Source organism: Podarcis filfolensis, assembly GCF_964270895.1.
Source record: "Podarcis filfolensis genome assembly, chromosome: 15".
NCBI classification, from domain to species: domain Eukaryota; kingdom Metazoa; phylum Chordata; class Lepidosauria; order Squamata; family Lacertidae; genus Podarcis; species Podarcis filfolensis.
The window spans coordinates 4,736,993-4,755,160 of NC_139618.1; the positions used below are offsets into that span (position 1 = coordinate 4,736,993).

At 45.3% G+C, this 18,168-nt stretch overlaps 2 protein-coding genes across 2 annotated transcripts in view; one reads left to right on the forward strand and one right to left on the reverse strand.

Moving 5' to 3' along the window:
* Positions 1-497: 497 nt before the first annotated feature.
* RNFT1 (ring finger protein, transmembrane 1) lies at positions 498-18,165 on the reverse strand. The gene is made up of 9 exons (XM_083587872.1): positions 18,007-18,165; positions 13,340-13,773; positions 10,578-10,654; positions 8,089-8,189; positions 7,019-7,172; positions 3,840-3,998; positions 2,680-2,745; positions 2,122-2,223; positions 498-1,475 (listed from the first exon to the last, which is right to left on the reverse strand). Exons 1-9 carry the CDS (start codon positions 18,033-18,035, stop codon positions 1,341-1,343), a joined length of 1,257 nt encoding a protein of 418 aa, XP_083443998.1. The 5' UTR covers positions 18,036-18,165; the 3' UTR covers positions 498-1,340.
* LOC310749992 (uncharacterized protein) overlaps positions 17,395-18,168 on the forward strand; it is a 66,186-nt gene continuing 65,412 nt past the window's right edge. The window contains exon 1 of the mRNA XM_083587438.1: positions 17,395-17,679. The gene's annotated coding sequence lies outside the window, so the exon portion shown is untranslated. The remainder of the gene's footprint in view (positions 17,680-18,168) is intronic.

An 18,168-nucleotide genomic window follows, 5' to 3' on the forward strand; every position in this document is an offset into this window, starting at 1 on the left:
GACTTGGATCTAGTTCCAAGTTAACAGACTTGTTTTTCAGAAAACATGTATTGATGTGCTGTCGAGCCAAGTGTTGTGCTTATACCTTAATTTCTTAACTTAAGATAGATGGGCAACTTGTGGCCTGCTAGTGGCTGGGAATGATGACAGTTGGGAATCCAACATCTAGCGCCATGTTTCTACCTTGGCTTGTAGGCCTTTTTGTTAGACACGGTGACCATTTTGCACACATCCAATTGATGTGTGACCACTGATGCACAGGTCCTTTTGGACCTGGACAAAGGCAGAATGGGGGTGGAATGGGCTTCTGCAAACTCTGCAGATGTATGTGGGGGCCAGGAACAGAACCCCCGGGCAAAATTGTCACCGTCTGAGAATTGAAGTGGTGGTGTTTTTTTTAATTTTTGCAAGCTTTACTGGTTACTTTTATAAGCTTCACTGATGATATGTTGGAAAATGTATACGTGCAGAAGAGGTAGTAAGAAATCCCAGACCAATAGATTAAAACTGCTTTTATTATCACCAATCTTTAGGTATACCACAGGTTGTTGTCTTAAGTATCACTAAAATAGATCTCTTCCCCTTTGTAATAAAATGTAGTTGTTTATGACAAAATATAGTATAAGATTTTGCTTTTTTAAAAATCCAGGCTTACAAAAGTAGAAAAATTATGTGTGCATAATTGAAGCAAAAAAATCATTCCTGACTTTCTTGCATGAATAGAAGTAGCTACTGCTGTAATGGCAGGAGGGATAAGGAACCAGCAGCTTCTACAGGAGCCAAGTGGCATAAAAGTGGTAACTCTCATAGAATCTCAAGATTTGTGCAAACTGGATTTTTAGCATATCACATGCAATACTGATCCTATTTGTGCTCTGGTAACAGGCTGGTTTAGACATCTGCATGGAACCAAATTTGAGGCTATTGCTCCTGCAGCATTGCCAAAAGTTTTGAGCACGTCTCAACCAATGTTATTCAGCCTTGGTTCCCCTCATGAAATTGGACTACAAGACTACAACTCTCAGCAGCCCCTGCCAGTAACGGTCAGGGATGATGGGCGTTCTGGTGCAAAGGCACCAGGGGAACCAAGGTTGAAGAACAGAGCTCTGGCATATTTTACACGCAACCAGCAACTGAAGGGTGACTTCAACATGAAAAAGCAGCTTTCAAGCAAGTTGCTTTGTGTCTGAATGGACCCAAGTCCTGCAGCAGCTGAGAGATGGACGTATGTAGACTTAACCCCCTGAGTACCTTTTTCTTCTAGCGCCTCCTTTCCACCCAGCCCCCTTAAACGGTAAAGACCAGCATTCAAACTGTAGCTCTTGTGTCCGACAGGGTTTTTAATAGACCTGTAGTTGTGCGGAAGTTGCCCCATCTTTCCACTTGTTGATGTGGTCCGAGATGATGGTTCTGCACAGGGGACACGTTCTCTCTCTGTTGAACCACAGAGCTATGCATTCTTCACAAAATATGTGCTGAAACGAGAAAGGCTGCTTTGAGCACAATGGGGTGCAAAGGAGCTCAGCAACTCAATAACATTCAGCATACTTTTAAATCCCTTAACTCTGGTGTAGGGCTCGGCTCAAGGGCAGCATTCCCTCTCTTGTGCTTTTATTCTGTATTTTTATCTTGTGAACCGCTCTGAGATCTTCAGATGAAGGGTGGCATATAAATTTAATAAATAATAATAATGAGGCCAGAGGCAAAAGTGGGTGGAGCAGCGAATGTAAAGTACACCTTTACACACAAACACACCCCTCCATCCTTGATCCAGGCAAGCTAGAGGCATGATCAGAGTTTAAGGATGCATCCCAGCCAAGCAAAAGCACTCGAGCGCCAAGCAGGGCTGGTGAGGGCTGTCCCAAGTGCCAAACAGGTGTGGAGAGTTCCATTCGGCTTCCAGGCCTGAAACTCCCCATCCCTGGTGGAGGGCAATGAGTTGCAGACTTTCTTCACTCCAGGAAAGAGCAGTGAAGGTAGGTGTTAGGTTGTCTTATCAAAGAACCTTGTCCACCATTGCTGATCTATGCACTGAGGAACTCTGGGTAAGCTTCTAAGGAATTGTTTGGCTGTTCAGAACAACGTTGGGACAGCGGCAGGAGAATAACACTGGTGCGTTACCTGGCAGATGAGAAGAACAGGCTTCTGAAATTCAGCTTGGCAGATGGAGCAAATATCTTCCGCTTCCGCACACTGCCTCTTGCTGGCTGCGACGCCAAAGTTCTGCAAAGAGAGAGAAGGTACAGAACAGGCTCAAATACTTGGTTTCTAGCAAGGAAGGTAGTGGCACCAGATACACAGGTATGTACAATTTAAATAATCATTGCAGCAGCCCCCTCTGACAGAGTAGTGTTATCCATATATTTCAGACAAGGTGTCTAGTCTATTTATGACACCGGTTTGGACTTCCTGGTTCACAGGCTGCTTCTATATGAAAGTACATCAGCCTTCACCCTAGTGTTCTCCAGATGTTGTCCAACTACAGCTTCTGCCATCCCTCACCATTAGCCATGCCAGCTGTGACTGATGGGAGCTGTAGTCCAACAACAGCAGTATGGCCAGACCTTTGCCTCCCCTGTTTTGTTTTTTAAATCACAGCTCCAAATTTGAATGTCACAGGGAACTGTGGTTTGTTTAAACAGAAAAGAAAAATGTTCTTAAGAGGGTACAAATACTCACTGGTCGTGCATAAAATATCCGCAAGACTCGTCTGAAATTTTTCAGATGTCCAAAGAAGCTCAAAAGCTGAAACGTTAAGATAACGTGAGAGGAAATAGATGTAAACTAGCTTTTAACAGTAAAGTAGCTTTAAAAACAACAACACCAAAGGGGTCTTAAGTGTCATGTAACAACAATTAAAAGTTGTGGGCTTTCTCCTATAAGCCTAGAGCAGATAGAATGAAGCTAAAGTCAAAATAAGAGATGCTCACAAAAAAAGACAAAAAGTTAAAACCGTAGAGGCTGAGAAAACAAATCCCAAAAGACTCTGCTGCTATCCTAACCATGCTTACGCAGAAGTAAGCCTTCCTGAATTCAGTGAGGCTTCCTCATAGCCAAGTGAGGTTAGAACTGCAAGCTAACACAATCAAGACTTGTTTTATTTCAAAAGATTTCTACCCTGATTTTCTCTCAAGGGGTAGTCCGGTCAGTTTACAGTAAATACAATGTATTAAGACAGACACAACAGCATACCACCCACCATATATCTAGGGGGTGATGGGGCAGAGAGAAGGGTCTCCCTTGAATACCAATCTTGGAAATTTGATAGGTTCTTAAGGTATACTGGTCCCAGAATCGCCATCTTGTTCATTGATTTACAACCTATATCTTGGTCAAAGGCTGTTCTTGCTCTGTGTGCTGGCCAGCTATGCCCCCCACATCCTGTCTTTTCATTCATCTTTTCCAAGTTACACTCAGCATTCAATAGCTACTAAGCTGGATGTGGGTATGTGGGTGGGTGTGTGCACACACACAAAACAAACGATTCCCCAGAGCATGCCAACACTCCTGCTTGGTGGCTCCACACTGGCTGTTTGTCACAACTTACCACCCACATTCTCTATTAGAGGGAGAGATGGGAGGTTCCTGTGCAGGGAAAACTGATATTAAGGAACCCAGCTGGGCACCTTGCCCCAGCCAAGCATGGCTCTAGCTGCTCAAGGTTAACACAGAAAAATAGTTTTCGCCATTTGTTAGCTGAAGAAACCGAGGCCTAGAAAAACAAGGTGCATGCAATCTCACACACACAGCAATGTGTTGCTGCTGTGTTTACACCTAGGCTGCCTCTGTTGCCACACTGGTTTTAAGAAAAGAGGGTTTAGCATCAGATCGGCGTTTACCTTTAGGATGAGGTAGAGCAGGGCCATCAAGACTCCGAGACTCCACCCCAATGCGCTGTCCAGCTCCCTCAAGCCAACAAAGTACCGGAACCAGACTGGCACAGGGACGATCTTGCGGTAGAACTGGCAGAGCTCTTCCAAGAGCATGTACCAATAACCCTGGTTTACAACATACAAAGAAGATTGATGTTACTTATTTCTTACCTGCCCATCACTGCAAGCTTCCATAAACTCTGCTACCATGCCATTCTTCAAGGAGCTTGTGATGGCATACATGAATTCATCCTTCCCAACCCCCCATTTTATCCTTACAACAGCCCTTTGAGGTAGGCTAGGTAGTGACTTAAAAAGCAGAGACATCACCTTGCCAACAAAGGTCTGTATAGTTAAAGCTATGGTTTTCCCAGTAGTGATGTATGGAAGTGAGAGCTGGACCATAAAGAAGGCTGAATGCCGAAGAATTGATGCTTTTGAATTATGGTGCTGGAGGACTCTTGAGAGTCCCATGGACTGCAAGAAGATCAAACTTATCCATTCTGGAGGAAATCAGCCCTGTGTGCTCACTGGAAGGACAGATCCTGAAACTGAGGCTCCAAGACTTTGGCCACCTCATGAGAAGAGAAGACTCCCTGGAAAAGACCCTGATGTTGGGGAAGATGGAGGGCACAAGGAGAAGGGGACAACAGAGGACGAGATGGTTGGACAGTGTTCTCGAAGCTACCAGCATGAGTTTGACCAAACTGCGGGAGACAGTGGAAGACAGGAGTGCCTGGCGTGCTCTGGTCCATGGGGTCACGAAGAGTCGGACACGACTAAACAACAAGATAGTGACTGCTCCAAGGTCACCCAGTGAGCTTTGTTTTCATTCTCATTGGGGTTCTTACCCATGCCAAAAGCAAGTCCTATTTTGGGCAGAGAAGCCATGTCTTTAACCTGCCACCTGATGTCAGGGGCAGGGCGGGTAGGCATGGCTCGTGAGCCAAATGGGGTAGGGCCTGGCAGCTCAGATTAGACCCGGGGTCCAGAACTTCCCCACTGTTGCTCTTGCAGATCATGCTTAATGCCAGAAGCCTGGACCAAATATAAGGTTGTAGCCGGCTAAGTTCTACTCAAGAGTGGACCCACTGAAATCAACAGACCTATGTAAATCATATCCATTTATTTCCATGGGCCTACACTGAGCATGACTAACACTGGACACAACCCATGGGGTTAACAGCTGCTGAAGCCCGTGAAGAGGTATATCTATTTTTTTGTAATTAAAAAAACCCCATCATACAAATGGACACAGGCAGCTCTTAGGAGTTCAGCTTTCTAGCATAATAAATAAAATTGCAGCAGTGCCAGGAATCTCTGCTTGGCAAAGCTTCCCAGACATTCTTTTTACCAAATCAATAACTCAGATCTCTGCTGAACTGGCAGGATTTTCATTATTCACCTCTAACAAGATAATATTTAATGATTTATTTTTGTCCAGTTGCCCATGTCTGAAAGCAAACCAGATTTTATTCGGTCATTAAGCCCTTCTCCTCTCACCTAAACAGTTTAAGCCAGATGAAGGGCCTGCTGTTCTTTCATCGTACATCAACGTGTTATGAGAAGTCAGCATTAATGTTGAGACATCATTACTTTGTCAAGTACCTTCCACCACTAATTACTATATATATGCATCTTAGGGTGTGCATTTTTCTTTTTAAAGGGTAATGCTTAACTTCTTGCTAGTGACGGTTCAAGACCACTTCGGCCAATGCAAACTGCCATTCATTAATAAGACAGGTGTTAGCCCCACTTAACTTCAATGTTTTTATTCTCATGCTATGAAAACTATTTAAGCAGAGCTGACTCAAGACTTCTTTGCCCTACGTTCCTTCGCGGCTGTTCACAGCCACTGCTTTCCCCACCTCTGCTGATGGCTCAAACTTCACTCCCCTTGAGTGATCCCAGTCGGATTTGGCTATGTGCTAAGGGCACTAAGGGCAAAAGACGCCTCTCTAGCACAAGTGGAACGGCTTGCTGAACTAGTCACATAGGTGCTTAAGCAATCGGGGATCTCTATTTTTTATTATTTTAAAGCAATCGGGCACCTCTAAGCATCCAACACTTTTAGAAGCAATCCCTGAAATGTGTGGAAAAGGAGGCGTTTTTCCCTGACCCTGCCCTATGGCATTTCTTCACCCCAGAAACTGACTTGTTGAACTATGGAACTCCCTGCCACAGGAGCCAGTGATGGCTGCCACCCTGGATGGCTTTAAAAGAGGATTAGGCTTACCCTCCATGAATTTGCCCATCAATGGTTACTAGCCAGGATAGAAGAAGAGGAGTTTGGATTTGATATCCCGCTTTGTCACTACCTGAAGGAGTCTCAAAGCAGCTAACGTTCTCCTTTCCCTTCCTCCCCCACAACAAACACTCTGTGAGTTGAGTGGGGCTGAGAGACTTCAGAGAAGTGTGACTAGCCCAAGGTCACCCAGCAGCTGCAGGTGGAGGAGCAGGGAAGCGAACACGGTTCACCAGATTACGAGTCCACCACTCAACCACTACACCACACCATAGCTAGGCTCTGTCTCCACAATTGGAGGCAGGGTTGCTTCTGAATACAGTGCTACCTCGGGTTAAGAACTTAATTTGTTCTGGAGTTCTGTTCTTAACCTGAAACTGTTCTTAACCTGAGGTACCACTTTAGCTAATGGGGCCTCCTGCTGCCGCCACACCGCTGCTACGCAATTTCTGTTCTTAACCCGAGGTACTATTAATGGGTTAGTGGAGTCTGTAACCTGAAGCATCTGTAACCCCCAAGGTACCACTGTACTAGTTACTGGAAGCCACAAGAGGGGAGAGGGCTGTTGTGTCTTGCGGGTTTCCCACAGGCATCTGGTTGGCCACTGTGAGAAAAGGATGTTGGACTACATGGGCCACAGCCCTGCTCATGTTCTTACGACAAATGCCTTCCCTTCCAGTTCAGCCCTTCTGAAAGCTCAGCCTTCTTGCTCGGAGGGGAAGGAAGCCTTTCCTAGGAATTAGCAAACCTAAGTGCTTTTCTCGTTGCAATGAAATACAGTAAGTTTTACTACCACAAGCTGAAGTTAAGCGTGTGATCGTGATACAACTGGGTATTTCTAACTCATATTAAAAATAAGTTTTTTTTAAAAACAGCAACAACGACAACCAAGTTTTCTTACCTTAGACTTAAAAGACATGATAAAAGAAGGCAGCAAGAGAACGATGCATTTGAAGCCCATGAAGAGAAACTTCAGAATGAAGTCTGTGATCCCCACGATCCAAAGTACCTCCCAGAAATTTGTGTAATCCACAGCAGGACTTAAAAGGATCAAGCTTTTAAAAAACAAAGGCAAAAGAGATGGTAAGTTGAAGACATTTTTTCACAGAAAGTATTTTAGCACTCTTGAAATGGAAATGCAAAAACACTTTCTCGTTTCAAGCACAATGCTACGGCCAATAAATCACCTTTTACAAATTTATTTTTCCTATGGGGCGTTCACAGTAGCAAGCAAAAACCAAGCCAGTCATTCACTTTTTATATGACCAATTCTTCAATAGGACTTTTCAAGACTGGATTATAATTCCCTTCCTTCCATCCATCCAAGTATGTTATCCAACATATAAAAAGCCCTCCTGGAATGAACCACCCAGACCAGTATCCTGTTTCCAACCATGAACAGAAAAATGCTCTGAAGAAGCCCAGAAACAAGATGTAAAGGGATGTTGACACCTGCAGTTTGGTCCCCTGGTAACTGGTTCACCACAGCCGGTAACAACTTAAATCTGGAATTCTGAGTAAGCTTTTCCGATTTTATAGTTCATTTTAACCCATTTTATCTCAGTTGTATCTTTTTTTTGGGGGGGGGGTAACATTATACACTGCTTAGAAGCAACAGTGTTAAGCAGGATACAAGCTGTTGAAATGAACAGTAGTGAAATAAAGAAATTACCCACCCATTTTTTAAAGGCACCTTGTGTCCATCATCAGCACATTTGGGGAGTAAGGTCACACCCACACCATGTATTTAAAGCATTGTTCCCCAAAAAGAATCCTGGGAACTATAGTTTAACCTTCATAGAGCTATAATTCCCAGCACCCTTAACAAAAAACTGTTCCCATTATTCTTTGCGGGGGAAGTCATGTGCTCTAAATGTATGGTATAGATGTGGGCTGGATGTATTACACATCAAGGAAGACTGTTTTTACTGCCATTCAGAAGGGAAAAAATTCTAACCTGCACTGAATTACCTGTAATGAAGAGACTGAGGGTAGAACGTATAATACAGAAGGAGAGAGGATCCTGTTAGGAATGCCAATAACCAGACACACTCCAGTCTGGAACACCTTTCCTGCAACAATAAGAGTTTTCAAATGGTTAATTCAAATGACTGCATTTTCTAGTTACAAGATGCTAGGCTGCTGTGATTTTGTCATTCATTCTCCATTTAAGAGGCTGCTGAGCTCAGAGGGCTTTGTAAGCGAGTTTTTGGAGTACAGGCCTGGGGATGGGACTCCAAATCAACCAGACCCAGACAGGAGGGCCATTGATTAGGGGTGATGGGAGATGAAGTTCAACAAGTGGCAGAGGCAATGTGCCCTCTGCTTAATGAGCCAGACTGCTGCTTCTGCAATCTAAGGCTGCAGTCCTAATAGCATTTACTGTACCTGGGATTAAGCCCCACTGAATTCAATGGGAAGGTTTTTAAATGGTAGCACCACTGGGAGCCATATCCTTATGGACCTGTGGGGATGACATTCCTCCTAATGGCCCTGCCAAACACCTTTAGAAGCTGCAGGAAAGCAGAGAAATTCCACATTTCTTTTCAGGGCGGATTTCGTATGCAAAATGCAAATGTACATATTTGTATGTGATGCTACGCTGGAGCCTATGTTACTAAGAAGCCCCTACTGGGAATTGGCCCCAACTTGATTACAAAGCTGACAGCCCACCCTGAACCACCTTTGGAATGAGACAGTGAGCAGCTCCCCTCGCCCCCCCCCCAAAAGAGGATAAAGAACAGCTGTAGACAAATACACAAAAAGACAGCCACATGGGTAGCTATTACCCCAACACTTTGAGCTGTTTATCCCACTGAACCAGGTGTGGGGAACGTCTGTCTCTTCAGATGCTGTTGAACTACAATTCCCATCATCCCTTGGCATTGGCCATGCTTGCTGAGGCTGTTGGGGGTTGTAGTTCAACAACATCTGGAGGGCCAAAGACTCCCCACACCTGCTTTAAACAACAGATTTTCAGTGCTAGGCGAGGAGTGAGAGAAGATGCCACCCGCAATCTTTCAAACAAACAAAAAAATCTGCAGGAAATCCCTTGCTAAAGGGACTGATTTCTCAAAATGTTGCGATCATAGCTACTTGGTTTATGGTTCTCAAGAGCCTTAAGGGAAACTGCTTCTTCAGAACCATACTCAGGATTCTTGTTTTCAACCCCTATTCAAAGATGGAAAGATGACTACTTTTATTACAACATGACAAGCTGTTTGCACACAGTATTTATACTTTGCCTTTCAAACAAGTAGGATGAGGTATGGCTTATAACCCAAATTAAAGCAATGCCAATAAAATATAATGGGAGAAAAATAATGCCAAATGAGATACAAATAGCAGCAAGGCAAGATGTAAAGACCTATATACTAAGAGTGGACACATTATCTGACTGCGTGGATTGCTGTGTAACCAGAACAGTGCCATCCATGCACCAAATGGGATGTCTCAGAAGGCTTGGGAAGATCTCACAATTTGCACAAGTACAAACCTGCCCCTGCAAACGGGCAGGGAGCCCAAAACAGCTTAGTGAGAACTGAGCATGCTCAATGGATATGGAATGCTGACTGACTGTAGGGAATGGCGGAGTAGGGGAAACAAAAGGGGAATGGAATGGAGTATCCTGAGAAGGGGCATGACTGGCTGGCATTCAGAACAGGAACATTTCACACTGTGACGTTTTTGTTGGAAGCCCTGCTGGTCAATCACTTCATTCCCCCCAAAAAGCCCTGAGAGCCAGTGTGGTGTAGTGGTTAAGAGCGGTGGACTCGTAATCTGGGGAACCGGGTTCGTGTCTCCGCTCCTCCACATGCAGCTGCTGGGTGACCTTGGGCCAGTCACACTTCTTTGAAGTCTCTCAGCCCCACTCACCTCACAGAGTGTTTGTTGTGGGGGAGGAAGGGAAAGGAGATTGTTAGCCGCTTTGAGACTCCTGAAGGGGAGTGAAAGGCGGGATATCAAGTCCAAACTCTTCTTCTTCTAGTTTAAGAGAAAGACCTTTGCTAGCTGGCAAAAATATTAAGATAGCTGAGCCAGACTGAAGACAATTATCTATAATGGCAGCTACAATGAGATCAGCACAGCCACAAAGTAGCGAGCTAGTTTGCGAGTTTCACAGAATTTCCCCCCAGGCTAGACTTGGAGGGAGGGAGGGAAAAGTATGGCGGAGGCCTGTGTGCAACTTTAAGTAGTGAGTTAGTTTGTGCTGAGCGCAGCAGAAATGTTCAGGTTGCATCAAAGCAGGCGGGGAAAAAATATTATGTAAATGGTTCATTATAACTATATTCTATTTTTGCAGCTGTTCTTAAATCAACCTTTTTATTTTAAGCGACGGAATGTGTGTGTTGTCAAATTAACACTCTGTTCCACGTTTCTGTCAAGAGCGCATCTATCTCCTGGGTAAAGTGAAGCTTTAAAAAAATACTTACAACCTCGCCGGAGAGGTCAATACTTACTCTTAGGAAAACCTGATTTACAATGCTTTTGTTTGCATACATATAAGTTGTTAGCAGCCCAACTCCCAGAGAAATGCCTATTAGGAAAAAAGGGTAAATTACAAAACGGAAAAAAAGAAAAAGAAAAAGAACCAAAAAATGCATCAAACTATTTTTTTTTAAAACAAAGCAGCAAAATCAAAAAGGGCATTGCATAGTATATCTTGTAACTGTTTTAGACAACAGAACAAAAATAATTAGTCACTATATACTTAGGGGCACTGCTGTACTGCACGGCTCTGACTGTACCCTATACAAATCATCAGATTAGTGAGAATTCCAATGAATTAAATAGTAATGACCATGCTTCTAGCTCTCATCACTGAAGGGAGAGGTCTAAACATGGCACAGCAGTACCTGCTAAAGGCCAAAATTTGAGGGGCTTCTACTAGCTGGAAAAATGTTCTTGCAGTAGACCTTCTCTCACCTTTACTGCCATCTCTCCCGTTTCCCTGCTCATCGATATTCCACCCCATCCTCCTCGCTATTATGCAATTAGGGCATAGTGCTGGCTGGCTGAAAAAAATCTCAAGCTATTTACCACACTGGGGAGAGTTTGCATCTAATAAATCAAGCTGGAATAAATTAGATCAAACAAACAACACTTGCATCGTTGTTTACATTTGCATTAACTCGGCAGCGCCTTGAAGTCTTTTTATATATGTTTGCACCAGGCCAATAAACACCCACTCACCTGGTCACTTGTTGCAGTGGCAGCTGGCCTATTAGTACAAATGGGGCACAGCCCCATAAAACTCAGTCTAACCTCAACCAGCCACTACCCATGTGCCTCTTACAACCAGTCCAGCAGGTGGCCTTGGCTGTCAGCTTTGTCTTCCTTAGTCTCAATGTTGCCCCTTGCATAACTCAGCAAGGAGTAGAATGGGGGCGAAGCTAGTCATTGGCTGTAGATGGGCCAGACATTTGCTCTAGCTCCACCTACTGTTGGGCTCCCTGCCTTATGCCCTATCAGTCCCAATGGGAAACAGCCACAGCCATTGTGAATAAAAATCACTTCCAAATGACTAAGGCAGGAGGATTATGTCAACTGGGTCTTTTATTCAGGAAAAATTCCAAGGACTGCATCCTGTGTGCCACAGATGGCTAGCCCAGATCGGTTGGCTAGTCATTTTGATGGGCCAGTAACATTTCAAGACTTGTAAAACAAGTTGGCAATTTTAAAACCATTCTTTTGCTTAGAACTCTTTAGCCATCGTGGAACCTTTCTCCAGTGATGGAAAAAAGAATGGGTACATTTCAGTAATATTTTCAATCTGGCTGAAGGCAGCTGCAGATTTGGACACCTGATGTTTCAAAATTTTAGTTTTGCAGTAAGCCAAGGGTCCCCAAGTATATGACTACAAAAGAATAAACTGAAAAAGATTAAATGCATTTTAGCAGCTTCTCAGCAGCGGAATTTGAGCAGAGCAGGAAAGGAGAATGGAAAGCCCCAAGAGATGAGGGGGGAGAAGGACTCTCAGGAAGATCTTGGGAACGGTACAGTGATAACTCTGTACATAAGGCCATAGTAGTACAGGGGCTTATGATCAGGGATTCTCAATTTTTGCCAAGCCTTGGTAGCCAAGCTAAGAGTGGCTGCATCCCACCTACTCAGAATAGTCCTGGTGAAATTAATAAAACCATGAACATACAAATATAAATAAGATATTGTGTTTGCAAGCTTTTAGACAGCTGTTGATTTTAAGTAATGGTTCTGAATAGCAATTTGTTATATTGATTGCGTTCCTTAAAAGTGTCGTAAATATTTGTTGAATAAATAAATAATTTTAATCAGTTCTTTCATTTACAGGAGGGATGAGGAAGCTGTGGCCCTGTGGATGTTCTTGGACTACAGATCCCATCAGCCTCAGCCAGCATGGTCAATGATTAGGGATGATGGGAGTCGTAGTCCAACAGCATCTGCAGTTCCCTAGCCCCAGTTTAAACCAACTGGTGTAATGCTGTTGAACCTGAAGCACATTGGACACTCCTTGTGTCATTGTTTTTGTTTTACAGTGGACCTGGAGAAGGCAAGGCAATGAAATGCACAGGGCAACTGTAATTTTTCCAACAAACTTTTCAATTTCAAGCAGCATCCTGAGGTTCTTCCTCCCCCTTTTTGGGCTTGAAACTTAGAAGCACATGATAGAGCTGTAGGACCCTGTGAGCAGGGTGCGATTGCCTGGAGGGCCACATTTGGCCCCCAGGTTTGAAGTTCCCCACTCCTAATTTCAACCTGTAAAAAGGATAAGAAGGAATAAAGCTGCCCGTTTTCAATTTAAAATCCCAAAGGAGAGGCAGAAATAAGTCTTCATCCTGGGTATTGTGGGTTGTAAAAGCAGCAACAGGTTTAAAGCCAGCCTGAATTTGCGTTTCAGTTCCAGAAGCACAGATAAAGCACATAATATGTGACACTGAGGGCAAAATTCTACCACCCTTTGAAAATTTCAGCTTTAACTGTTTTTCTTTTTTTAAAAAAACACCACACCACCTTCTAGTCCTTATTATTGCAAATCATGGAATCATACGGGTGGTGTCTGGTGACATCTCAGAAGCCAGAAACTGGCCAAGAAAGTTTTCCAGTGATCAAGGCTAAGAGGGAAACCAGAAATAGGCAAACTAGTTTTCAAGATGGCCTGGAAGCACAACCTGCTGCTTCTCTTTCAACCTCAAACCCAAATAAATGCAGTTGTCTCCAGAGCGCGCAATGTCTTGTACTCTACCCATTATGTGCTGCATGAGGAGTTTGAGGGACAGGATCAAGATGTACGGGAGACTCTTGTGTAGCCAGTGGAGGAGATATCTGAGCTCGGAAAGGGAGCTGCCGCTCTGCTCCTCCAAATCCGAGCCGCCATCTTGAAGCCCTCGAGCTTCGCCGTGGGAGTGGGAGCGGGAATGGCTCTGAGTCCCGGACTGCAGGTGCTGCCTGGAGCCACCATCTTCCCCTGCCTCTCCCAGAGCAGAGCTCAGCTGGATGTGGATGTCCCCTCCATGCTGGCAAGATCCTTCTCCTGGTGACCGTGCTCCGTGAGTGCACTGAGAGGCTGAGGTACCATTGCTGTTTCCTGCCGCGCCGTGGCGATTATTTGAGTGGGGCTGCATGGCAGCACGTTGGAGGTGATCTGCTCCAAATTGCTCGGTTTTGACAAGATGATTCCTAAGGAGGAACAAAGAAGCAATTTTAAAATGGTTTCTAATTGAATCAGCCCTTGTTTTAGAACCATGAGGACCGGAATCTTGATCTGTTATTAGGGGAAGTGCTGTAGCTTAGCAGTAGAGCATACGCTTTGCATGAAGAAGGTTCCAGATTTAACCCCAAGTAGGGCTTGGGAGAAAGGCGATGACAAACCTAGACAGCATCTTAAAAAGCAGAGACATCACCTTGCCAACAAAGGTCCGTATAGTTAAAGCCATGGTTTTCCCAGTAGTGATGTATGGAAGTGAGAGCTGGACCATAAAGAAGGCTGATCACCGAAGAATGGATGCTTTTGAATTATGGTGCTGGAGGAGACTCTTAAGAGTCCCATGGACTGCAAGAAGATCAAACCTCTCCATTCTGAAGGAAATCAGCCCTGAGTGCTCACTGGAAGGACAGATCCTGAAGCTGAGGCTCCAAGACTTTGGCCACCTCATGAGAAGAGAAGACTCCCTGGAAAAGACCCTGATGTTGGGAAAGTTGGAGGGCACAAGGAGAAGGGGACGACAGAGGACGAGATGGCTGGATAGTGTTCTCAAAGCTACAAACATGAGTCTGACCAAACTGCGGGAGGCAGTGGAAGACAGGAGGGCCTGGCGTGCTCTGGTCCATGGAGTCACAAAGAGGCGGACACGACTAAACGACTAAACAACAACAACAAGGGCTGGGTTAGACCTCTATCTGAAACCCTGGAAAGCCCCTGCCAGTCAACGTAGACCATGGGTCATAGTCCCTCTGCCGCCACCACCAGCCCCTGCCACTCGCAAGGCACAGGTAAGCAGCCAGCAGGGCTCGTCTGGTGCTGTTGAGAAGGGAGGGGAGAGTCGTGGGGGGGGGTTCAAAATATAGTCCAGCCCCCCACAAGGTATGAGGGACAGTGGACCAGCCCCCTGAGGAAAAAGTTTGTTGACCGCCTGACATAGACAATACAGACCTAGATGGACTACTAGTCTGTATACAGCAGCTTCTGATAGATCTTCAGCTATCTGCTGAGTCTGGGCATATAGGGGTCCATTAGAACCTTAGCCAGCCAGATGCTGGCCCTGTGTGGTTCTCAAACACAGATTAAATGACTCTGTCTGTGGTATGTTCAGCCTTCAAAAGAATTACGAGGCAGGTGTAGGTTTGTGAAAGCTGAAGGAACTGCATGGAGGTGGTTAAAATTTTACACTTATTCAGGAACATTTGCACAGAATAGCCCTTAAAAGTCCCCAGCCCAAGCGCTGCAAATATATGTTATTAAAGTCATCTCACAAAGTACACAGGAAATGACAGATGGCAACTCTGTCAGCAAGAGAATCCTTGTAATTCTCCAATTTGAATGGTCACAAGGGATCGTCCTCTTAGATCCCTTGAATCATAACTATTCATTTGGAGATCAAATTCTGGAAACTAACTCAAAAAAACTTAAAATTGCAGTTAAATAATATTTAGGCAGGGGCGCGGGTGGCGCTGTGGGTAAAACCTCAGCGCCCAGGACTTGCCGATCGCATGGTCGGCAGTTCGAATCCCCGCAGCAGGGTGCGCTCCCGGCGTTCGGTCCCAGCGCCTGCCAACCTAGCAGTTCGAAAGCACCCCCGGGTGCAAGTAGATAAATAGGGACCGCTTACCAGCGGGAAGGTAAACGGCGTTCCGTGTGCTGCGCTGGCTCGCCAGATGCAGCTTGTCACGCTGGCCACGTGACCCGGAAGTGTGGGGGTGCAGTGGCCAAGAAAGGGCATTCACTGTGGCAGCCCCAAATCTGTAGAATTACCTCCCCAGGGAGGTTTGACCTTCACTCTGTAACTTTCATTGAATGTGGCAAATGCACCTCTTTAGCGTGGCATTTGATGTCCAAGATATATATATTTTAGAACCCACCATATTGGAATATTTATTTAGAACCCACCAGTTGGAACAAATAGTTCCAACTGATTTTAATCTTGTCTTTTAAAATTGTTTCAACCAACCCTGAGGCCTTATGATGAAGGCTGGTTAAGAAATCCAATTAAAAATAATAACAACCTGGGTAACCTTGGGCCAGTCACTACTTGTCGGCCTAGCCCTGTCGCAAGGATAAAATGGGGGTGCAAAAAGGGGGGGGGAATACAACAGTGGTTCCCAATTAGTTATGTATAGCAGACTCCATACTTTTGAAAATCTTGATATTTCTATGGTAGTTTTTGTTGTGCTGCGGACCCCCTGGGTGAGTTGTGCTGACTCCCTGGGGTCTGCGGACCACCCATTGGGAATCACTGATGTATATGACATTGTAAGCTCCTTGGAGGAAGGGAGGGATAACAGAGTGTCAGATAAAAAATAGAGGCCAGTAGTAAAGGAATGGGTTCCTTGACCCCAGACTGTTTTCTGGTGGATAGCAGAAAGCCCTCAAGTCGGTCGACTGCATCAGACCAACACAGCTACCTACCTGAATCTAGAGCCCTCAAGCAGTGGCACCTGGTTCACTCAGGTGATCAAGGCACGACCCCACCTACCTCAGTCTACCCTCAACCACCTGTTAGCCTGACTCTGGCTGCCATTGCTTCCAGACACCACCTACAGTTGGTTTCCCCACCTTTTCCCCCTACCAGTTGCAGTGGGCCCCAGGTAGAACTGCCCCTGCAGGTGGAGAGGAGGGAGTCATCTTAATGGTCTCTGCCCTTGTTCACTGCCCATTCAAATGGGTCCCAGACCCATTCTAAGCCACAGCATATTTGAAGGGAGGAGCATTTGGGTCCCGCTTGCAAGCACCATTTAGTACTGTAGGATTTGCTTCTTAAGCAAACATGCACAGGGGTTTGCCAAAATGGCAAAAATGACTGGAAGAATTAAGAATTGGGAAGGCCAAAATTTTAATAAGGAATGGGGAAAATACGTTTCCGAGCACAATTCAAAGTCTTGGTGCTGACCTTTAAAGCCCTAAACGGCCTCGGCCCAGTACATCTGAAGGAGCGTCTCCACCCCCATCATTCTGGCAGGACACTGAGGTCCAGCGCCGAGGGCCTTCTGGCTGTTCCCTCACTGCGAGAAGTCAAGTTACAGGGAACCAGGCAGAGGGCCTTCTCAGTGGTGGCGCCCGCCCTATGGAACGCCCTGCTACCAGATGTCAAAGAGAACAACAACTACCAGACTTTTAGAAGACATCTGAAGCAGCCCTGTTTAGGGAAGCTTTTAATGTTTGATGCATTACGGTATTTTAATATTTTGTTGGAAGCCGCCCAGAGTGGCTGGGGAAGCCCAGCCAGATGGGCGGGATATAAATATATTATTATTATTATTATTATTATTATTAATTAATTAATAATAATATATATAAATACATATATAAAATCATTGTAAACAATTAAAATTATTCGTAGGATTGGAACGATACTTGTAGTTGGACTATGGTTGTAATGGAGATTTAATAGAATTGGACTAATAGAGAAGATGCGAGAGGAAAAAAATGTTAACATAAGGACCCACAAAAGGGAGTAGGAAAGTCCATGGGAATTTATGGAATTCTCTTTGTATTTTGATCGTTTGTAAATTTCAAAATTTGGAAAATTAAATAATAATAATTAAAAAACACGCCTGTTAAGAGGAGGAAATCAAACCCAGCCTTCCAGTCCCGTAAAATACTGTTATCAGCATCAACAGAAGGGCAACAGAATGATCCTGGAGCCCAGCCCAGCTCAGCCCCCGTGTGCAGCTATTATAACCCCAGGGTCTCTGAGCAGCTACAGAGAGCATGGGGGGGGGAGCTTACAACCAAACCTCTTATCTCCAACCCCCACCTGCAGCCTGAGTGAAGGGGCCTTGCAGGAAAGCTTAAAGCACCACAACTTCTTACAAGAAGTTGAGAAAGTGAGAGCTGGGGGAGGGAAGGTGTCCCAGAAAATAAAAAAGGTAGCTTCGTCGGCCTGTAGGGAAAAAACAAACAAACCCCAAACCCGTAACATTAGGGCAATACTTGGGTCAAGGGACACGGAAACGACACGGAAAACAGCTTTCAAAGCCAACATTAAGTCTCCCCCCTTCGCTCTGCTTTGGTTGGCCTAATAAATGATGTTATATAGAGGGGGGAGGCGGCGAAAGAGTTTATATACCGTGGGGTTACAGTAAAGGGAAGGAAGGGGGAACGGGAGCGAGAGGCGGCGAGTCAAGGGGAAGGGATCCGCTCGGGTTTCTTCGGGGTCCGCGGCAGAGTCTCTCTCTCTCTCCTCACCCACCTACCTCTCATAGCGCGGCGGCCGGTGCTTCATGGCGAGCGCCGCTCTTGAGGCCGCGGCCTCCCGTCAGCCTCCATCCCCGCCGGCGAGTAAACAGGCAGGCAGGCGGGGGGGGGGGGCCGGCCGGGCAGGTTCCAACTACCGGCCCGGGGAGGAAGAGGAGTGG